This window comes from Melitaea cinxia, chromosome Z, assembly GCF_905220565.1.
Source record: "Melitaea cinxia chromosome Z, ilMelCinx1.1, whole genome shotgun sequence".
Taxonomy (NCBI): domain Eukaryota; kingdom Metazoa; phylum Arthropoda; class Insecta; order Lepidoptera; family Nymphalidae; genus Melitaea; species Melitaea cinxia.
Window position 1 is genome coordinate 14,474,757 of NC_059424.1, and position 22,402 is coordinate 14,497,158.

At 33.6% G+C, this 22,402-nt stretch overlaps 1 protein-coding gene across 1 annotated transcript in view; it reads left to right on the top strand.

Moving 5' to 3' along the window:
• LOC123668731 (neprilysin-2) overlaps nucleotides 1–22,402 on the top strand; it is a 41,293-nt gene that overhangs the window by 17,561 nt on the left and 1,330 nt on the right. Inside the window, exons 2-13 of the mRNA XM_045602427.1 lie at nucleotides 4,525–4,654; nucleotides 4,931–4,934; nucleotides 9,144–9,251; nucleotides 11,254–11,499; nucleotides 15,955–16,166; nucleotides 16,458–16,634; nucleotides 19,237–19,322; nucleotides 19,712–19,817; nucleotides 20,030–20,214; nucleotides 20,480–20,569; nucleotides 20,653–20,803; nucleotides 21,012–21,180. Coding sequence (XP_045458383.1) covers nucleotides 4,525–4,654; nucleotides 4,931–4,934; nucleotides 9,144–9,251; nucleotides 11,254–11,499; nucleotides 15,955–16,166; nucleotides 16,458–16,634; nucleotides 19,237–19,322; nucleotides 19,712–19,817; nucleotides 20,030–20,214; nucleotides 20,480–20,569; nucleotides 20,653–20,803; nucleotides 21,012–21,180 — 1,664 coding nt within the window. The remainder of the gene's footprint in view (nucleotides 1–4,524; nucleotides 4,655–4,930; nucleotides 4,935–9,143; nucleotides 9,252–11,253; nucleotides 11,500–15,954; nucleotides 16,167–16,457; nucleotides 16,635–19,236; nucleotides 19,323–19,711; nucleotides 19,818–20,029; nucleotides 20,215–20,479; nucleotides 20,570–20,652; nucleotides 20,804–21,011; nucleotides 21,181–22,402) is intronic.

Below are 22,402 nucleotides of genomic sequence, written 5' to 3' on the forward strand. Positions count from 1 at the left end.
ATCTTTCTTGGAACAGTTTTGGACTTATTTGACAAACAGGTCTTTTAATGTTGCAGTGAATGGGTACCACCTACCACCTACTGTTCTTGGAATTCCCTCTAGTGCCAAGGATCTCATTTTGGATTCATTGTTATTTAATCTATTTTTCAACGATATTTCTGATTGTTTTGTTTCTACTAATGTTTTTATTTATGCCGATAATGTAAAGTTTATAAATAATCAGTTCGGCGAATGAGCAAGTATTACCATAGAAGGACGTGGATGCGTTATTTAAATGCTGTGATGGCAGTAAAATGTACCTTTTTTGCAAATAGTATCAACATATTAAATTTAGCAGAAAATGTTATAGAATCGTGTCGCAGTACCATATTAAAGAAGAATTAGAAAAGTTACTCTTACTAACATGCGTGATCTCGACGTATTGTACGATCATAAACTTTTTGGGAGCCATATAGATGATATATAAGTCAAATGGCATCCATAATGCTCGAATTCGTTCTAAAGAACTGTAAATTGTTTCCAGTGTTAAAACTAAAATATTACGTTACAATACCTCAAAAAGGATTATCTTGGAATATTGTAGTGTGAGTTGCTGTGCTCAGTACGCTACGCATATACTTCGTCTCAAACAAATACAGTAATGCCTTCTCTGGCAATTATCTTATTCCGTGTGTGTAAAAAAAAAACATTTGATACTTATAAAGACAATCTAGATCATATTAATGTTTTGCTTATGTGATCGTAAAGGTATATTTGATGCTGTGTTTGTTTATTTAGGTGTTAGGTAGTACACGCACTATCTATTACTTTAAAAAAAAATTCTTATTTTAAATACTCTTGTAATTATTTACGTATCACAAAATATTTCTTTTAATAAATTTGTCAACTAATTCAATAACCTTACGATCATGGAAGTTTACTTGGTCAAAAGAAGTTCATTAACCTTGAAGACGATGACCTGAGGTCAGACCGGTCTGGATTTAAAAAAAAATGTTACCCAGACGAGGCATCGTTGCATAACGTTGTTTAGTTACATACCAGCTGTTGATAAACATAAACATAAGAGTCAGAACAGAACACTTCTTTCTTCTTCTTTGTTTTTTCACTTTAACTATAATATTATTACGTTTGAATGGGTATAGAGTAAGAATGTTGTACTTATTTACAGTAAACACATAATTAAAACCACATAATTTTAAAAACTTCATATATTATACATAACTTAATACAGTATTAAGTAAAGTTTGAAAGCGCGTCATTCTAAGCGTAAAAGCGAAAAGTGTTACGAAAAGAATAGACTTCTATTATCGTTAAAAAACAATCTTAGAGATAAAAGTGTCCATAAAACTTGTCAGTATGTGGGGCGACAATAAAAATCGCATAAAGTGCGCGACCACGGCAACTTGCACTAAACAATAAGTGATTACAGATTTTACTATGTTCACTAGCATTTTTTATCGATATCATTCTGTAGATACACATAAAGTAGATAAAATATTAAATGTGATAAATGAAGATTAAAACGCTTCCGTCTAACACAACAAACCATGTACCAAAAATAATCTATACATTAATACGTGAACCAAAAACGGACGGTGGAGTATGAAATTTTGCACATTAGCACAATAAATATTTGTCTTTAATTAATTAATTTTAATTGTCAATCTTAATAACTGAAAAGCTTAGCTTCAAGTGGCAATTCTCCTGTCTACAGATATTAAAACTATTCCAACTAAAGCGATTAACCAGCGAGTCTATATTAATAGTGATAACATATAGTTCTGAAACATCTACAGCGGAGAACTGAACATACTTTTCGTAACCAAGGTTGAGGAACCACAATTCTAGAATGATGATAACGGAACGGGTATACTAAACACTCCTAGTGATCACAATTAGGTCGGTTTTAAACTAGAGTGCTACAAAGGTTACCTAGAGCTGCTTATTTTTGACAACGCTGAGGTTCGATCGTTGAAAATCCATGTTCGACTATCAAACCTACGGCAGAAAACATAGACGGTTCAATCTAGTAATTACATTTAGAACCGGTTTTACCGATTTTTCATAAAGTTTATCTTGTAAATAAGTTACGAATAGACTTTAACAGATGGAGGCACGCCGCGTCGACATCGCGTTGGCACAACAGTCACAGTTATGGCTCGTGACTGTTGTGACGGTTGCGGGTTCGAACCTCGCACATGACAAACATTTATACTGGCCAAACAAACGTTTGCCGTGTCTGGGTGTCTGTGCAGTCCTTGTCGGTCTCCCTACCGTGCCTCGGAGAGCACGTTAACCCGTCGGTCCCGGTAGTTATCATGTACACCTGATAGCGATCGTTATTCATAGTAGGGAATATATCCGCCAACTCGCATTGAAGCGGGTTCAGAGCTTAATCCACCACGCTAGTGGATTAAGCTCTAATCCTTCTCCTACATGAGGAAAGAGGCCTATGCCCAGCAAGGGGATATTACAGGCTGAATTCAGCGTTAACGTTAGCGTTAGAACGAGGCAGAATAGGCCATTAAGAACAGTTTCTCCCCAATTAATAAACTATACAATACTAATGTTTTAGATTGATATTTGTGAATAGAAATATATTATTAATATAGTGGAGTTCGGTCGTCAAAAATAATAATTGATCAAAAACTATTATCTCTTGGATACTGTCATTCTTCAAATAGCCTTAATCACAAACAGTGAAACAGGCAATTAGTATCAAACAAACTCGAAATTACTTTTGCGTGTTTTCCAACATGCACATCCAACATATATATGCTTAAAACCTTTTTTTATTCTTCCTGTTCTAATAATTAATTTTTCAAGAGCAATTTTGACCATGCTTATATTATGTGGATAAATATGTCTGTCAGGATAAAAGTAGTTAATTAATATAGGAGCTATAAATCTAATGAAATTGAACACTAAGCGAGATCTTCAAATTTTTCCCTCAAGATATTTGACAAGACAAACGAGCGCTTTTATGTTTCCAATGGGAATCAACTTGAAATTGTAATAGGACGACTGCCTTAATGCGTTTCCATTTATTTAATGTACATATATTTTGGTCCCACTATAAACACTCTTATTTCTTCAGACGAGAGTTTTATCATGAAGTCTTTATATGTTATAAAACATCATTCCGGACACATAAAAGTTATAATGCATAAATGTGAGTAAACCATGCGGATCATTTAGTTATGATATATGCGATGATACAGCAAACATCATAAGCCATACATTAAATTTATTTTTATTTCACATCTTGAGGCCAAGTAAATGGTTAAGGATAAGGTGGCTCATCATTATATTACGATGGATTTTGATGTTGCAATAATATTTACGTTGGTACCTATACAGAAATTGCTCGTACATAAAATGATATCTAAAAAAACCTTTATGATACCTTATTTACCTTTCTATTTACACAAGCTGTATTAACGTCCATTTTAAGCCTTTTAAATATTCAACAAAAAAAAAAAAAAACAGAATGCTTATTTAAATATTTTATTCCGCCGTCGCATCAGCGATGGCAGTGGAGTAGTATTTTAAATTATTTATACTTTTAAGCCGCTTTACGTGACATGCCGAAATAAGTTTCCTTTGAGAAGCCATAAGAAGGGATCTGGTATCCCTCGGGCTCCCTTCGCTTAACACCAAGCAAAATTGCGGCCAAGTAAATTGGGTTAGCAAAACAAATTGAAATTTCGTAGCAATTTTCTCCTCCAAAGAATAACCACTTAGAATATTTCTTTACCCTACAAAAATTGTATGCGTAAATTCAATAAAAGTGCTTTTAATATCGTCATAACAGTTTCAAAAAACTACTTTATTGTCTTCATAGCTGAATACTAAACCGATTGTAATAAAACTTAAAATTTACATTGAAAGAAAGTTGTATCGAAAATAGCTGAATATAGATGTGTATGATTAATCAGTCTAGACAAATATATAAAATTGAAGCGTCTGTTTGTAATATTAAAATAACCGCTTTTTACTAAATACATACAGATTTATACACGATACATATACCAAAATAACATTTTTTACAATTTTTGTTCGTCTGTCTGTCTGTTTGTTCCGGCCAATCTCTGAAACGGCTTGACCGATTTTGACGGGACTTTCACTTTCAGATAGCTCATATAGTAAGGAGTAATATTGACTCTACAGCCTGCCACGAAAACTCACAAGAGCTTATCCAGACAAGCCGCCGCATCGCATATCATATTATCATATAACATCTATATCGTACCGTATCATGTTATAGCCACTAAATATAAACTAAGGTAATTACCAAAAATGGAAGCGCTGCTATCGGTATGTAAGCTATCAAATTTGGTGGCTGTTTTCCGGACAGGACAACGTCTGCCAGGTCCGCTAGTTACTTAATAAAATCATGCATAAGCTCTTATTGATTAATGTTCCATAAATAAATATATGAGAGTTGAATAACACAAGTAATGTGTAATTATTGTATGTTTACTACATTCGTAAGACAACTGACACTTATGTTTGTGTTCACAGGCCGTCCTTCTGGGCGCAGAGGACGCGTATGGAGAAGCGTCTCATGCTGGCTATTGGAGTGGTGTCGGTGCTGGCGGTAGCCTTCCTTGCCGCCTTCCTCGCCACCGCGCTAGTGCGGACCACGGCTGACGTCAATGGTAACAGTGACCAAAGATTGGTTACAAATATAAATTATAATAATATAATAAAAAAATCATTTACGTTTAGAAGCTTTTAAAAATTAAAGCCTACGGCAATATAGTAATTATATGAAGAAAAAAGTATTTACAAAGATTGCCTATTTAAAGCGCTAGAGGTATATAAAAATATGATTAAACTAACTGACTAAAGTTAACAAACAAACCACATTCAAACCGAAGCATAAAAGGAATACAAAGAGAGAGAAAAGTTTTTGTGAATCACTCAGAATTGTATGTATCTGTGTCGATAACCGATGTACCAAACGTCCTAACAGTGAAACGTGAACAAATTTTAATATGAAGAAATAGTATTTGAATATTAATATATTATTGTTTATTACGTTGTTAACGTAAATACACTCTGTAAAGAGTGTATGTGTGTTTCTTTATACGGCTTTCGTCCAAATTAAAAGAACAGTTCTAAGCATGCTTGTTATGCGTAATAAAGACCGTACATATTGTTAATTTTCTAATACGGACGGGCGATTAAATTAAAATTAATAACTGCTTTTATAAAATAGCAAATAGTTCCCTGAAGAATAATAATGCAGAATGATTGATAAGCGAAGATAATGATTTAATAAAAAGAAAGCAAAAAAATCTAAAAAAGCAGTTTTCAACTACTATTAAGAATGTAGAAAAAAAAAGATGTATTTGTAATATTTTGAAACAAATATTTTCATCACTATTTATTTTTTGTACGATCGAAATTTAAATAGAGATTTTTTTAAGAAAACAATAACTAAATCTATTGTTAAACGTGTACGCTTTGCTGAAATAAATATTGTCATTTCGGCCTCTAAATGCTTGAAAAACAGTTCGAAATTACCACATGACAATTATTTATGTATTCTACAAAGTATGTCTTTATTATAATCGTTTCAAGCGTGAAATTTGGAAATTACGAGACCGTCACGCCAAGGAACCACAGTTGATGCATGACGAAAAGATTTTGGTAACTAACTGATTCGATTTAAATCAATACCGTACAATATTAGGTCACGTATAATTTCGTAATATCAGCACGATCACGGTGACACAAACGAATTACAAACGCAAATTCAAAGTAGCCTATTTTCATTTTCACTTGCGACAAAAGCATTAACTAACTGCTAACTGAACGCATTGAAACTAGACGTCATTAGAAATATTCGGTTTGTTAATATATTTATTATTATTATTATTTTATTATTATTTATATATTTAGGCAGTCAGTTGAATAACTAATAAGGACCTGCATCCAACGACACCAGGTTTTAAATGACAAATATTTTATTGTTCCATACGAGTAAATGTATCAAATTTGTTCTTAAATAATTGTAGTATAGAGACCTCTAGTTAGTATATTCCACATCTCCACCACTATATTGCTAAAGATGTGTGTTTTTTAGCTATACGGATTACTAGGCTTCAATAATTAATTTAATTAGGTTGAATATATATTGAAAAGTGTTTATTATTTTTATGCTAAAAATTCAGCATACAATAAAGGCTTAAAATTCAACCGGAACAAGTTGTATTATGCGATTAACTACTACCTTCTTTTCCATGTGAATTGCAATTTAAATTAATTAAAATACTCAAATCAAAATAAAATCTTTTGCCTTGAAGAACGCCAATGAATATTGTAAAATCAAAATAGTATTCAAAAGACAATAATATTAGGAAAAAGTTACCCAGGTTATAAGTGTAGGTAAAATATAGTGAATATATAATCAACACAAACACAAAATATGTTATACTTAATATAAATAAGAAGAATAGAAAAGAAACGTTAATTTAGGATTTTAGTAGAAGATTTTGAGATTGAGAAATTGTGAAGTATATTGGGTCTTATATTATATATATAGTTAGTATGTAGCTATGTTTTTTTTAATCAAAATACCTGTACGCAGTATTTTATTGAGAATTTTATTTTAGCAGGAAAATGCAACCGCATTAAAGTCAAGTTAAAAGCAACAATTCAGGTCAATAACAAACGTGATCTTAGTAACAGAAACAAAATATATCTTAATTTACATATTTATTGTTGTAATATATTGATAGTGATTCGAAACTTTTACCTAATTTTTTATCGTTTTTGGCAAACAATTATTGGAATTCTTATCAAATTAACGTTTCCGTCACTTAATTCATTTCTTTTTCAAGTATCCTTTGATAATTTCTAACTTATGCAATATAAAAAATATATCATTTTTAGGTACTTAATTTACATATTTGTAAGAAGTTAAAACAAATCGTTATAACAAAAAAAAGTTAGAATGATTTACATTTTAGAAGCAGATAGACGAGATAAGTTAAAAAAAAAACAGTTTCTATCAGTTTACTAAAAATTATAGCGTTTAAAGAACGATTATATAAAACAAAAAGTAAACAAATTCACAAAATAAATATATAAAATTCGCTTCGACTAATTGGATTTAGCCAATCTGGTTAGTTCACGTAGTAAACTTGGGAAAAACCTATACTAATTATTAAATTCTGTAAGCGGTGTGCCGAGTAAAATATGTTTATCAAATTAAATTTGGTATCGATATTGATAACGAATATTCAAAAATTTTATGCAGCAAAACGACTATTTTCTTATAAAACTTTGTGTTTTGATATCTTGTATACATGTAAAAATAATTTTATAAAAAAACGAGTGTGCTTTTGACCACACGACTGAAGTAAAACTTCTTTAGCTCCATTTAACCTATATCAACCTCAAAACTTCCGTTCGTCTTGGCCGATCACACTTTTCGTAACGGTCTCGTCACGCATTCATCAGCTCACTCACCAAGTCAAGCGTGCGTAAAAAAGTTTTACTTCAAAAAATTGCACAGCATACAGTAGGTACCTACTATTTGCTATTCCTACCATTAATTACCATTTAACACAATATTTATCATTTAACCCATTGCCTGGGCTGGGTTGTGTCTGCTTGAAAACCATCAAAATAGGACGTAACTCATTATCGAATACAGCTTCGTGGGTAACCCCGATTGAACAGATTTTTGTAAAGATGTAGAATTTAAATTATATAAATATGATATGCAATTTTTAAATTAAACAAAATACACGATACAATATTTGCACGCCACGATATATGTACGTACATGGGCAATAGCCATTCCCTACTACGGTACGTAGTCGACTGCTGTCGCATTCGATCAAGCAATTTTTGTGCGCATCAAGCACATTCACGTTTCACGATTTAATCGAACTAGGGACGGACAAAACCAGAACCGAGCTAATATCAACTTCTTAGCCTCTTATCCCAACTGAACGTCAGCCGTACAAAAGTATGCTGCAGATGTTTGACCATGTCCATTCAAGGCAAACTTCTGCAATTAATAATTATTTTCAAAAATAATGTTTTCAAGTTCACTCTTGATTCTTTTATCTATACGTAAAAATTTAAGATTGCATGTTAGTTTTTTCTAAGCGAGGTATTTTTAGATTTACCATTAAATTACAGTGTGAATTCTCGGAAAGTTTATTTATTGCACAAACAAAATAATAACGATATATACGTTATCGATCAAAAATAAAAGAAGAATTATTTTTTTCATTCCTATCATTTTTCAATTCAAATTCTATTTCTCATGAAAAAATCATGCTAAATTACAAAAGTGGATTATAATTAGAAATTTTTAATGAACTGACTAAGTAAGAATGTCTTTTGATATTTGTCAAGCTGAAATTTAGCAATTGTTTGTATTTATTGTAACAGTTATAGTATATATTTTAAAAATCAAAACCTATTAATATATACCTATAAGGTTTTACCGTAAGAAACGTGTCTAACGAAGTTTGACGTAAACGTATAAAAATCACGGAAAATCACACATTTTTATTAATTAATTTTAATTGGCTTGGAATACTTTATGACTTTTATGTAATTATTTTTTCTAATGATAATTCATATATAAGTTAGGATCTCAAGTAGGTATAAATTTTGACTTCTAATATTATATTTATTGCAAATATTTTTTTGTTATCATTATTATATTATACACTATTGATTTCACCAAAATAATTATATTATAATTACATATAATATTAAAATATTGTTTTATGTAAAAACAAATGTTTTCGGTTACCTTGTCGAGCTTTAATTTTTAATTATTTTCTGAGCGATTTATGTTGCTTTCACTTAATTGTGCTTATTAACGCTTGTACCGTAAATCACATCATTATCGTAAGGAATGCTTAATCATTGAAAATATAATTTTATGCATACGCATAGCGTTAATTAGAAAACAAACTAAACTGTAAATAATAAAGATTGAAAAATAAAAATGTAAATGAACCGTTCTGTTGATCATGCACGCTAAGAATATGTTGAAAAATTAAAAAAATTATAAATGTATATGTGCTTTAAATATTCTGTGTTATCATTATCATCGTGTTGTCTTGCAAATGTGTCGTCTTATCATCCGCTTGTCCACCTTCTAGACATGCCACAGACTAGCGAACTAAGACTTTCCCCGTCCATGCCGCCAGCTGTCATCGCAAAGAGCCCTGACGACAAAATTTGCAACCTTCCTGGGTGTATACATACAGGCAAGTAAATATATCTGTACTGTATTGTACTGTAATAACAACAAATATTTAAAGGTAACAATTATTGAACAAAGGTCTGTGGAAACTTATTCTACGCAGCTCTCGACTAAGAGTTGGTGAATTTATTTCCATACCTCAGAACTTCTTCTAAACATGCAAATTAAATTACGATGTTTTTTTACATCGAGTACTAGATTAATTTTAATAATTAATAAATAGTTCTGAAAATCTAGTAGCATCGATCCACCTTGCCACCTCGGCCCTGTATTAATACAATAAAGTTTTAAAAATACATTTGTAATATAAAACTGAAAAGTATTCATTAGCAAAATGCTTATCTCAAGATATACAGAACCAATTAAAAGAAATCGTTTGTATTTCGAAAGAATAAATCTCCAAACTATAAATGGGAATACAGCAGTCCATTAAGGCAGATTAAGCCGTATGTTGACCAGTTATACGATAACATTACAATGGGTATATAGATAGATGAGAGTCCTTGTAGGTTTGTATGTGCTTCTTTTATGTATTGTAATATGATCAGATAAACGTAAATCTTGTGAGTCCCAAGTTATTGAGTTTCATATACAATTTTCATTAAGTACAGGACGATTTAGTTTATACATATAATTTTTAAGCATAAATGTAACACAAATAATAGAACTCATCGGCCGCATGTCAGCATGTATGCATGCATGTTCCTTTCATTATCCTGAATAAAAGGCAGCGAAAGTTGTTTGCATAAAAAATATTCGTATATCTATAATAAAAATGAAAGAATTGTATGTACATTGCAAATGATCTTTTCAATTATAAAGATGTTTTGTTTTATTTTATATCTATTTATTAAATAGTATTTATAGTAAAGTAAATATTTTTTTTGTAACTCTTTTGAATAACAAGTGATTTTTAATTTTAGATACTATTTTTACTGACTAGTATAAATGCTGAGACTATGATACGAGAAATTATTGCAATGCAAATTGAATTATAATAGCTTTATGTTGTATTCAGTACGTAAAGGCCGAGATTTGATTCCCAGGAAAACAAAGGACTATTCATTGAGATATGTAATACAACGAGACGTTAATCATCTGACTTGGTGCGAACTAACGTACTAACTTTTAAGCACTTACAAACAAAGAATATAATTTAACGGATAAAAAAGATTTTTAAGGCGTGTCGCTTTTTAACCCACTTCCATAAAAGGAGGAAATTCTCTATTCAACTGTAGTATTTTAACTTATTCTAGCTCCGAACTTTTTACTGGCTGTACCGATTTTGATGATTCTTTTTTAATCGAAAGGTAGTGCTTGTCACGTGTCTCCATTTAAATGTTATCGAGATCAGACGAGTACTGTTTGAGATATTTATAATAATGAGTATTTGTTTGATTAATTTTTCATCGCCCTACGTTGTATAAAGTTTATAACTTTTTACTGGCTGTACCAATTTTGATGATTCTTATTTTGATCCAAAGCTGATGCTTGTCGTGTTGTTTCATTAATATTTTATCGAGACCTGACGACTATTTTTTGAGTAATATTTTATACAGCGTCTACTTAACTATTTTTTACGTTGTATTACTTATCGATGTGACGAAGTCGGTTTTTTTTTCGTTTGTGAGCAAAGAAAAAAAATCTCATAGTAAAACAAATTAAATAGTCGAGAAAACGTCGACGCGAGGATGTAAATGTAGCAAACATCGTCAAAGATCTACAGTCATTATTGTTCCTCGAGCGACTCGGAACGGTGCTGCGACGACGTGGTGCTAGCACCACTAACGACGCAACCCCATTGCTATTTTATCGTTTCTTGTGACAGACTGACAGACGTGCCAGTTGAAACGAAGTTCGAAAAATTTATTTCTAATAATAATGCCATTAATAATAACAGTTTAATGAAATTAGTAATTACTACTTTTCCATTAATTTATATATTATTAACAAAATAAGCTAAATATGTACACGGTACATTTCTTAATCCAATATATTTGTAACAGCGTCAAAACTGCTCATTAACATGGACGACAAAGTCGATCCATGTGATGACTTCTACGACTTCGCCTGTGGATCGTTTATGAAGAATACAAGAATTCCAGACGACAAGACATCTGTCAACACGTTTTCTATTATCACCGATGAGCTACAGGAACAAATCCGTGCCCTTCTTGACGAACCGATAGCTGAAAATGAACCTCGTCCCTTTGCATTGGCCAAGACCCTGTACCAGGCTTGTATGAATAGAAGTAAGTTTACTATTTACAACAATTAAACAAAATATTTTTAATAAAAGTTTTAATTATTTATTATATAATCAATATTATTATTGTAAGCAATGTGACATAAATAGGTCAGTAATAATAGAGAAAGCTTTTAGGTAGTCATAGTAAGTTAGTATTATAAACTTATTCGGTACGGAAGCGCACAAGCATCGCATATGATATTATAACAGCGACAGAACTCGCATAAAGTTAGACGAGTTCTCACTGAATCGTATAACGTGTTCATGCTGGAAACGTTAGAACTTAGTTGCGAAAGCATAAATCAACTTATTTGGCGCCATTGTTCATCAGCAACTAAATGTACGAGGCGGTAAACTACGCTAACTAGAATGTTAATTAGACTGCTAGTACAAATTATTCAATAACCTCCATCAATTTTATTACTTTAACAAAAAAATCTACGCTATAATGTTTAATTTATATGATTATTAATTACTTAATACAAATAAGTTATAATTGTTTTAGTAATTATTTAGATATTGTGTTGTTATTTTGGAGGTCACTCTACTTTTCATACACAGTCAAAACCAAAAAGATAGTTGTGTTTTTATGAAGCAATTTAAAGCCAGAAATTTGTATAAACATATCGTTAATGAACAACTATAACCTAAAATTTACAATTTGATGTATACATATATACAGTTCAGTCAGTTCAGCCTATCCCACTCCACTACTGGACATAGACACCCACTGAGTTTGCCAACACATGGTCCACTCTAGGACTCTAGTTCCAGCGATCATCGGTTCTGTAACACAGGTGACCAGCCCACTGCCACTTCAACTTGCTAATTCTGTGGGCGAATATATAATAACGACATATCGTTTACTTTCATTCCTCGCGAATAGTCTCATTTCTAATCCGATCCTTGAGAGTGACCCTAAGCATAGCCCGTTCCATTGCACGTAGAGCTCGTTCGGCCTAGTTGAATGATATGGCCTAGACATAATTCTGAACAATATCGAAAGAGTCCTATCGACCGCACTTTGTATGAAATGGTTGATGAATATAATATTCGTTTTATCCAAATTCATACCGAGACCGACTCGTCGGGAGGACTCATTTAGGCCGCCCACCATTTGGCCTATAGTCGTATCGTTAACGAAACGAAGGTAAGAGATGTATTCACCGTTGTCATAGTTACCTCGTCCCCCCCCCCCCCCCCCAATCCAAAGTTTTAGAGACACTCTCAAGTGCAGCGTTAAACCGTTTTGCAGATAAAAAATGCTCCTGTCTTACCCCGCGACGAAGGGTCGCCGCGTCATGCATACTTCACAGTGTCTCGATATATCACCAATCTATATGATATCTCTAAGAATCCAGGGCAACCCAGGTCTCGATGGAGTCAAAAACTTTCTCGTATGCCACAAATTTACGCACACAGCGGCTGATTATACTCTTTTATCTTTTGTATAATCTGCCAAACAGTATGGACGAGAAATACAGTGATTTAGCCATTTCGAAACCCAGCCTGCTACAGTAGTGGAAATTTGTTAAATCTTGTGGCGAGACTATTTGTAACGACCCTCTGAGATCGATCGATGTGATTTTTCAACAGAAACTTATCGCCTGTCTTGTAGAACAACACCGCCTTTCTTGAAGAAAAACACCGCCCCAATCCTCCGGTGTGGTAGCCTGGTGGATGACTACGTTGAAGAGTCTCGTCAATGCTCTTAGGACAGATCACCTTGGGTCCTTATAGAACTCAGTCGTAACTCCGTCATCCCCCAGTCCCTTCCGTTTTCAAGCTACTCGAACGTCGCACTAATATCGTCGAATTCGATATCCGATATATCTTCCGAAAAATGGCGCAACAATGGTGCACATAGATTTTCGGTGTCCCGAGTCTCACGCTTGTGTGCGCTCGACAAGTATAGATGCCCTTAAAATTTGTCAACCTCTTGTCAGATCTGAGGGCGAGAGTAAAGTGTTCTGCCATCCGCTGGTTTGAGCTTCGCAAGAAAGCTTCTCCAAAATTGTCTCTAAAAATTGTAATTCCTCTCGTATTATAACAGCGAAGGTATCTTACGTATAAATTTCGTTGCTCTTGGAAAGAATTTTCTATTCTGGCGATGCTGCTGGAGCAGCGGGCGTCGCGCGCCTCCAACTCATCAAATCCAAAGCTTCGGGAAAAATTTTGGACTGCTTCGTTGACTTTGTTGGTGGAAAGTGTCTGCAACCCAGTGTACACACCGTCTTCACCACGTTGTCAGTTATCTAATTCACGTCGCTAGTTGTTACCAGCGAATGAAATCGATTTTGGAGTTCCAGTCGCAACATAGGTCGAAGAATAAACTTCACCAAGTGGGCCTCCTCTCTACGTAGGCATATATTAAGTGTGCCCCGTAATAGTTGGTGATCGCTGCCGGTGTTAAGCCTAGTAACCACTGAGATAACTCCAATATATGCCTTTTCTCTGCGCTCCTATTCGAGGAAGTTTACAAGTATCTGCCCCATTCGATTCCTGCGCCCCAATCCATGGGGTCCAATTTTCGACACGTCACGGTCTTGTATTACCACTTGACCACCACCACTTGAGTATTTATGTCTCTCATAACAACGTTGTAGAAGCCCAAAGTAGTGCTTTGTATGGTTTTTGTTATACCCTCAAACAAGACTTCGACCTCGAAGTCGACTTCATTGTCAGTATGTGCTGAGGTCGGTGCATACCTGTATCACTTTTAGGGAGTACCTATCCGTGCGTTTAAGTACAAGTTAAGCTACCGGGATCGACACACTGCTGACTTCCGCAACGTTCCTAATGAGAATATTGTGGAGCTGAAAACTAACGCCAACTTGACAAAGTCCATTACCTTAATGGAAGTAGAAGTGCCCGGAGTTTGGGTTTCTAGATTATCATGTCCTTTCCCTCTTTTCGGACTTTAGACAACCCCAGTATGCTCTACTCAATGTGACTTTGCTCTAATTCAACTGACGTGATAATTCAGTCATAGATTGCGTCCAATAAACGTTGTCAGGTGTAGTGTTGGGTGGCAGCTTCCCTAACCCGGGGATTCCTAGCACCCTTTGCCGCACCGCTACCACGACCGCTTCCCTAGACGGAAATAGTAGGGCTGCCGGAAACTGAATGCCGAAATTTCTGCTGGGAACTCATAGGAATTTGCCCATAGTCACCACGCTGGGCATGTGGGTAGGTGACCGTAGGGCTAGCTTTATCGCACTGAAGACGCTGCTACCCGTCTTCGATCTGTGTATTTGAAAGTCAGCAGTTGGATGGTTGATCCGCCATCGCTCGACTTCATTAGTTCCTATATGGTAGTAGAACTTTGTTACCCCTGCGTCGCCTCGTACGACACCTACGGGAAGAGCAGGGGCGGCTATATTCTATACTACCGTAGACACACCGCCAAAAAATTTATACATATATCTTAAATTGTAAATTTTAGTAAGTATTTTAGTTACAAGAATTCGTGTTTTAATACTGGGCTGGGGTGATTAGAACGGAGAATCTGTAGTTCGAGATTCTATGTAATCAAAATTATTTTACTGCAGTCTACATTAGTATCAAATCCTTTTTTACAATGCTTATTAGTTATCGAGAACAGCAAGCATAGTAAACAGCTATCATCACTCACTCACTCATTTAGACATAGGCCTCCCCAAGTCCACACCAAAAATTGCGTGAACTCATGTGTTTTGCCATAGTCACCAACGCTGGGTAGGTGAGTTGGTGACCACAGGACTGGCTTTGTTGCACCGAAGACGCTGCTGTCCGTCTTCTGTCTGTGTATTTCAAAGACAGCAGTTGGATGGTTATCCCGCCATCGGTCAGCTTTTTAAGTTTCAAGATGATAGTGGAATTGTGTTATCCCTCAGTCGCTTCTTACGACATCCACGAGAAGAGAGGGGGTGGCTATATTCTTTACTGTCGTAACCACACAGCTATCATATCCATTATTAATATGAAAGAATTGATAGACATACGAAAGTCGATGTATTGTTGATACAGCATTATTGTATTGTATGAACAATTTAAAATTACTGGGTAGTTCACAGGTGAAAGTAGCTCGGTAACGTCACTTCCGTTGTTACCATAACGTGAGACGTAACATTGTAACTAACATTAACATATGCAGAAACTGATGAAGATAGATTTGTATTGAGATGTGGTGTATGTTAGAAAAAGATTTAGATAGATAATCATATTAATAACGAAAATTTATATTGATTTATGCACTTATAATATCCGTTTATCTGTCTATTTATTACTAAGCATCAATGTCTTTTCGATGTTTTAAACTTATTTGTTCCACTTATTACCTAATTACATAACCTTATATAAACGTCTAACTAAAACTAATTAGCTATGTACTACATTGAAATAATAATAGTATACTTCAGGTACACAAAAATATTCCAAGCCAGCCCCACATGTGTAATAAACCAATAATTATCTTCAGCTGCTATTGAAACTCGCGGGTCAAAACCACTGCTCGACATGTTGCAACGACTGGGTGGGTGGCCCGTGCTGCAAGGCGACACTTGGGACGAGCGGTCTTTCTCCTGGGATGAATCTGTGTACCGGTTCCGACAAGCTGGCTACTCAGTGGACTATTTCCTTGATTTTTCTATCAGCGTCGACGTCAAGAACTCAACTAAACGAATCATCGACGTAAGGATCAAATGCGACAATTTTTAATTAAAAATTATGTATACCTACCTAGTTACGTTTTAAAATTAAATATTTTTTATGAATAAGTCGGCCGACTTACTTTATTATTAATAAGTAGCTATTTAATTAAACGTATGTTTTGTTACGGTATTATTTTATAAATAAGTAATTTCAATTTTTTTTTAGTCATACATGTAACGGCGATAGCGAAATTTTAATGAGCGCCTCGCGAAATTATTATTTATTCAGTACGTTTTGCCTTTCGATACGATTTTATAATTTATATTTCAGCTCGATCAAGCATCACTAGGTTTGAGCAGGGAATACCTTAATCGCGGTTTCAGCGATAAGCTGGTGCTAGCGTACTATGATTACATGGTGGACGTCGCCACACTTCTTGGAGCTGATCGTGCCCGCGCCGAAGTCGAGCTCAAGGAATCACTGCAGTTTGAAATGAAACTTGCCAATGTAAGTCACAATTAGTAACAATAGGTAACAAGTATATAACTATACACACCTAACACTTTCTTCCTATACGATCACAAATCAAAACGGTTATTTATAATAGTAATTTCGAAATATATCGTACGACTTTTATAATTGTGTCTCGAATGTTAATCGCACAAATCTTGAAACAAGTTTATTTTAGAGAATATAAAATATCAAGAACGTGTTTCGGTAAAAGAAGAACAATCTGTGATACACACCTAAGGGGCCCCTAGTAAACAGTGCGTTTTTAAACTTTCAAAGAAGTTAATTTACGATTCTAGTTGACTTTTATTGTTAACAAGAAAGAGCTTTGGATTTACCTGTGATTCATTTGAACTTCTCAAATGTGTCGCAAATTTGAAGAAATATTGTTTGTAGGAGAAATGTTACGTAAAATAAGTAATTCAAATTCTCGGTTTCCGTTCGAATTAAATTTTAAAATAACAAAAAATAAAATTGAACAGACAGATAATAAAATCTGAAGTAAGAATGAGTGACCATAAATTTCTATCTTTTAATGTTGTGTGATAAAAATACCGCGCCAAGCCAAGGTTTCGGCAGATTGGCTTAATTACGTGTTAACGATTGTCAATTGATGTGGCGTGCAATAAACATTCACCGCCACCGTCTTACGGCCAATTTGTTATTGTTTATACGCGTTTCACTTTCAGTGAATGTAATGTTGAAATTCTTGCTTTTATTACACAACCGTTGAATTTATATAATAATAACTGTACGCCGAACTTTTTGACATTATCTTTAAAAATACCACGTAACGTTCTACGCTGTTGTGTTAAATATTTAGAATATTTAGGTTGAAATCTTCTTCATTATAAAATACTACACATGCTATTTTGTGTAATTTATTTAAAATTTCGAAACATTTAATTCGAATTGTAAACAGTTCCACAGTAAATGATTAAAGATAGTTGAAATCATTTAATTGTGTTTGCTCGTAAAATGAAATAAAACCCGACTTCGACTACGAAAAACTAGTCAAATAAATACACGTTATCAAAGATTACTCAAAAAAGGGTAATCAGATCTCGATCAAATTTAAATGGTACCACAAAAAAAAAGGATCAGCAATACACCCAGTAAAAAGTTTTGCGGTATAACACAACGAAGTCGATGCAAAAATAAACAAGTAAATATGCATTATTAGATATAGCTCGAAAAGTTCTTGTTAGATGGCAATTAAATTTTAATAGAACTACACGACACACATCACCTTTCGATTAAAACAAAAACCATCAAAATCGATCCACCCAGTCAAAAGTTCTAAGGTAGCATATATTAAAAAAAAATACATTAGAATTGAGAATCTTCCTTCTTTTTTGGAAGTCGATTATAAAAGATACAATTAGATACGAATCCAACGTTCGTCACTTGACTTGTTTCAGAATTCATGACGCGAAGGTAGCAAATAAGTTATAATTAAGAAATTTCCTTCATTCAGGAATAAAAATTTATAACCGACATCATAAAAACGAAGAGGATCTCAATTCAACTTTATTGACTAGGTGTACCGATTCCAATTTTTTTTTTAATTGAATGCTGGTACTTTTCATGTAGTCCCATTTAAATTGGTTTGCGAGAGTACTTTTTCAGTTATCCCTAATAATAAACACTATAACGTACTTTCTTTATTTGTAAGTGTAGTATTTTTACATGGTGCCTTAAAAACAAAGTAGGGTGCCATATAACCACCTTCTCCTTTATCTAATTTATTAATTTTTGGACTACTTATGTTATATTAGGTACTTGTCGATATAAATTGAAGTGAATTCTTTTTTCGTTTGCGAATAAATACAATTTATTAAAGCTATTTGCTTTCCTATACATTTGCCTCTATTAACTCTATTACACGTCTATATCTAAGTCTTTTATTTTTTTTTATTTTGACCAAGTAGCTGACGTAGCATAGCCATTAAGCGCAGCAGAATTGTTCAGCGGAGTATGTAGAGAAACTGTAATTCCAGTTGTCACATTAATAGTGATAATGACACCAATAATGTCTATATAAACTTGGTTTTTTTATTTTATAAATTATCCCGTTGACCTTCTATTAAAAAACATCTAGAATCATAAAACTAGCGTTGGCAGAGAATATTGGGCAGTCGATACGTAATGATCATATGACACAAGTGACACGACTAATTGAAACGAACAATTTGCCTTTTGTCTATGCATTTTGAAATTAATAAACAATATTAATAATTAAAATAATTTTACTTTTTCGAGATTCTTTCATAATTATTACCAGTCTTTTATTTTTATTTACACCGAGGTTATGTTTCGAGATTTTTTTATAATTATTACCTGTCTTTTCTTTTTATTTATAGTGAGGTTATGTTCATGTTGATTCAAATTTGCGACAATGCGATATTTAAATCTGTACTACTAAGATTTTTGCCATAAGACGACTTTAATTCCATTTGTTATTAATACCATAGGTACACATTTTATTAGAGGTTATAGGTATTTAGAACATCACGATTCTGCCATTAGTGAGATAGTATAGATAAAATATTGGTATAAAGGTAGATATACCATTCTAATTATTTATATTTATTTTCAGATATCCTTGCCACTGGAGAAACGTCGTAATGCCACTAGTTTATATAACCCGATGACTGTAGCTGAGTTACAACAAAAGTTCCCGAGGTATTATTTATCTTTTATTCCTTTTTTTTATACAAAGGCAAACGAGCGTACGGCTCACGGCGATGGTAAGCGATTACCGTAGCTTATTGACGTCTGCAACACCAGAAGCATCGCAAGCTCGTTGCCGACCTTACCCACAATTTCCCCCAGGTGCTCTGGTCACCTTACAGGAACACAAAACTGCTTAAAAGCAGTATTATTTAGCTATGATCTTCAGTAAGATCGAGGTACTACCCCAGATGGGCTGATTTATTTTTTAGCAGGAAATTTCCTGCTGCGCCCTACCTCAGTTAATTAAAATTTTAGTGCTTATGTTATTCATATACTATGTAAATATTCATCAATTTCTGTATATGAAGATAATTTTAATTTGAACAACTTTGTTATAGGATTCCCTGGCTCACGTACATAAACCGTCTCCTGGCGCCCCATGTACAAATCGGACTCGACGAAGTAGCTATCGTCAACGTCCCGAAATACATAAGTGATCTGGAGGTACATCGTTATCATTTTAATTCTGAAAAAAAAAACATTTTTGTATCATATACTTTAAAATTACATTTTTTTTAAATTATGCGGTGGTATGAGATTTATGTTATTTTAATAAATTTAAGACCAATAACGAAATCGACCCAATAATGTACGTAATAAAGCATTTCCCAACATTTTGTTATTTAAATACTAAGAGGCATTATTTATCGTAACAGGACCTTCTTGAAAAAACTCCGAAGCGCGTACAAGCCAACTATGTGATGTGGCGTGTGGCTGGAGCCTCAGTTTCTTACTTGACTGACAACTTGCGTAGACGACAACTATCATACGTGACTGCCCTTTCAGGCAAGACGGAACGTGAGAGCCGCTGGAAGGAATGCGCAGATACCGCCAGCGCTAGGTAGTTGTGTTTTCATAAAGTCTAAATCAGGGCGTCAGTATCTATTAGTAATTCTAATATTTAACTCGTTTCTGAGAACATTTATTAAGCCAAGCTAGTACCTATATTAACTACATGTTATACATTCGTGTGCAAATTATTTAAAATTCATAAACACCTGAACTTCAGCACGTAACAGTTCACTTACAAATAAGTCAATAAATAATAATACAATTAAACGATCTAAATAAAAATATTTAATTTAATTTTTTATTTGTCATTTTAGTATGTCCATCGCTGTAGGAGCTCTTTACATCAGAAAATATTTCAACGAGAACTCTAAAGCGAATGCATTGGAAATGGTTAACGACATTAGGTAAGTCATTTTTTTTTTTGTACAAGATAAAGCGTTACAGGAATGGCTAAATTTCATTTCATTAAATAAATTACCTCATCCAGACAACAATTCCGCAAGACACTGACTGAAGTAGACTGGATGGATGAGATGACTCGTCAAGAAGCATTGGAGAAAGCCGACGCTATGGCTGCCCACATCGCATATCCTAGCGAAATGTTGGACAACGACAAACTGACTGAATTCTATGCCGGGGTATGGATTTCAATAACAGCACTATAGATACACTGTGACTCGCCACATAATATTTATAATTAAAAAAGGACAATAAATCAAACCCTAAAAATATTAAACAAAATATTTAATATATTTGAAAATATACCTATTTTAATTTTGCTTTCACTTAAATTAGTTTTTTTTTTTTTTTTTTTTGTATAATATTTAATTACATTTTTCTACTTAGTTGGAGATGTCGTCTGACAAGTTGATGGAATCCGTTCTAAATTTGACGCTCTTCGGCACAGAGTATCTATTTAGCAAACTGAGAGAGCCAGTCAATAAAACCGACTGGGTTACACACGGCCGTCCCGCTATCGTCAATGCCTTCTACTCCTCTATTGAAAACAGTATACGTAAGTTCCTTATTCTATAAAAAAAGTCTGTGTGTAAGCACGTAAGAAGTTATACTTCATTGGATAATTAGCTTCACGTTGCTAACTTCTTCGTTAATTAGCTAACTTCAGATTGTCGGTTTTTCGTGACGGTGTGCGCGCGCATCGTAAAAATTTACTCTCATTGTGTTTCCCTAACGCTCCAAAGCCAGAAAATTAAGCATTGTATCTTTCACTGCATTCGTAACAGTTTATAACGATTTATGAAGTAAAAAAATAGTACAAAATAAATTGTCGAAACTCACAACTATTGATTATATAGAATTACTCTTAAATGTGCTATCTACTACATACCTACTCACTAAAATCACTAAACATTTTACTAATAAATAAATCAGTACATTTTGATGTCACTCACGAGTGAATGATAAGTGCTTCTAGGAAAAAAGTAAACAGAATAAGTATATCAGCTGGCTGTTACCTAAACAGTTATTAAGTTGTTTTCCTTAGATACAGATCGTATGTATGTTAACATAATTGTGTTTACTCACAAACAAAAAAACCCAACTTCAATTACATCGACTAGTAATAAACCGTTATATAGACGAAAAAAAAAAGGCAAGTAAATACGCAAGTAAATGCAGTCATCAGACCTCAGTCAAATTAACGGGACAACAAGACAAGCATCAGCTTTCGATTAAAATAAGAATCATCAAAATCGGTATACCCAGTAAAAAGTTGCAGTATAAATAAATACAACGTAGGTCGATGAAAAAATAGTTAAGTAAATACGCATTATTAGATATAACTCGAAAAGTACTTGTTAGATCTCAATTAAATTTAAATGGGTCCATATAACAAGAACAAGTTTTCGATTTTAAAAAAATCATTAAAATCGGTCCTCCCAATCAAAAGTTCAAGGGTAACATAAAAAATACAAACGATCGAATTGAGAACTTCCTCCTGTTTTGGAAGTTGGTTAAAAATAAAAATGATTTGATTGGCAATATTCCACACTAAAACAACTAACACATTTTTAGTGGTACATATTTATTAAAAGTTTGGTAAATGAAAACATAATTATAACATCGATCCACAGTAGTATAGACCAATTTTATATTTATTCATATGCCGTCGTAGTTACAGTCTATTGCGCTGGCGACCGAAAGTTCGATCAGAGCTAAAAAAAAATGTATGAGCCATATAAAATACAATATGTTTGACATGATTGTGTTTATATGTA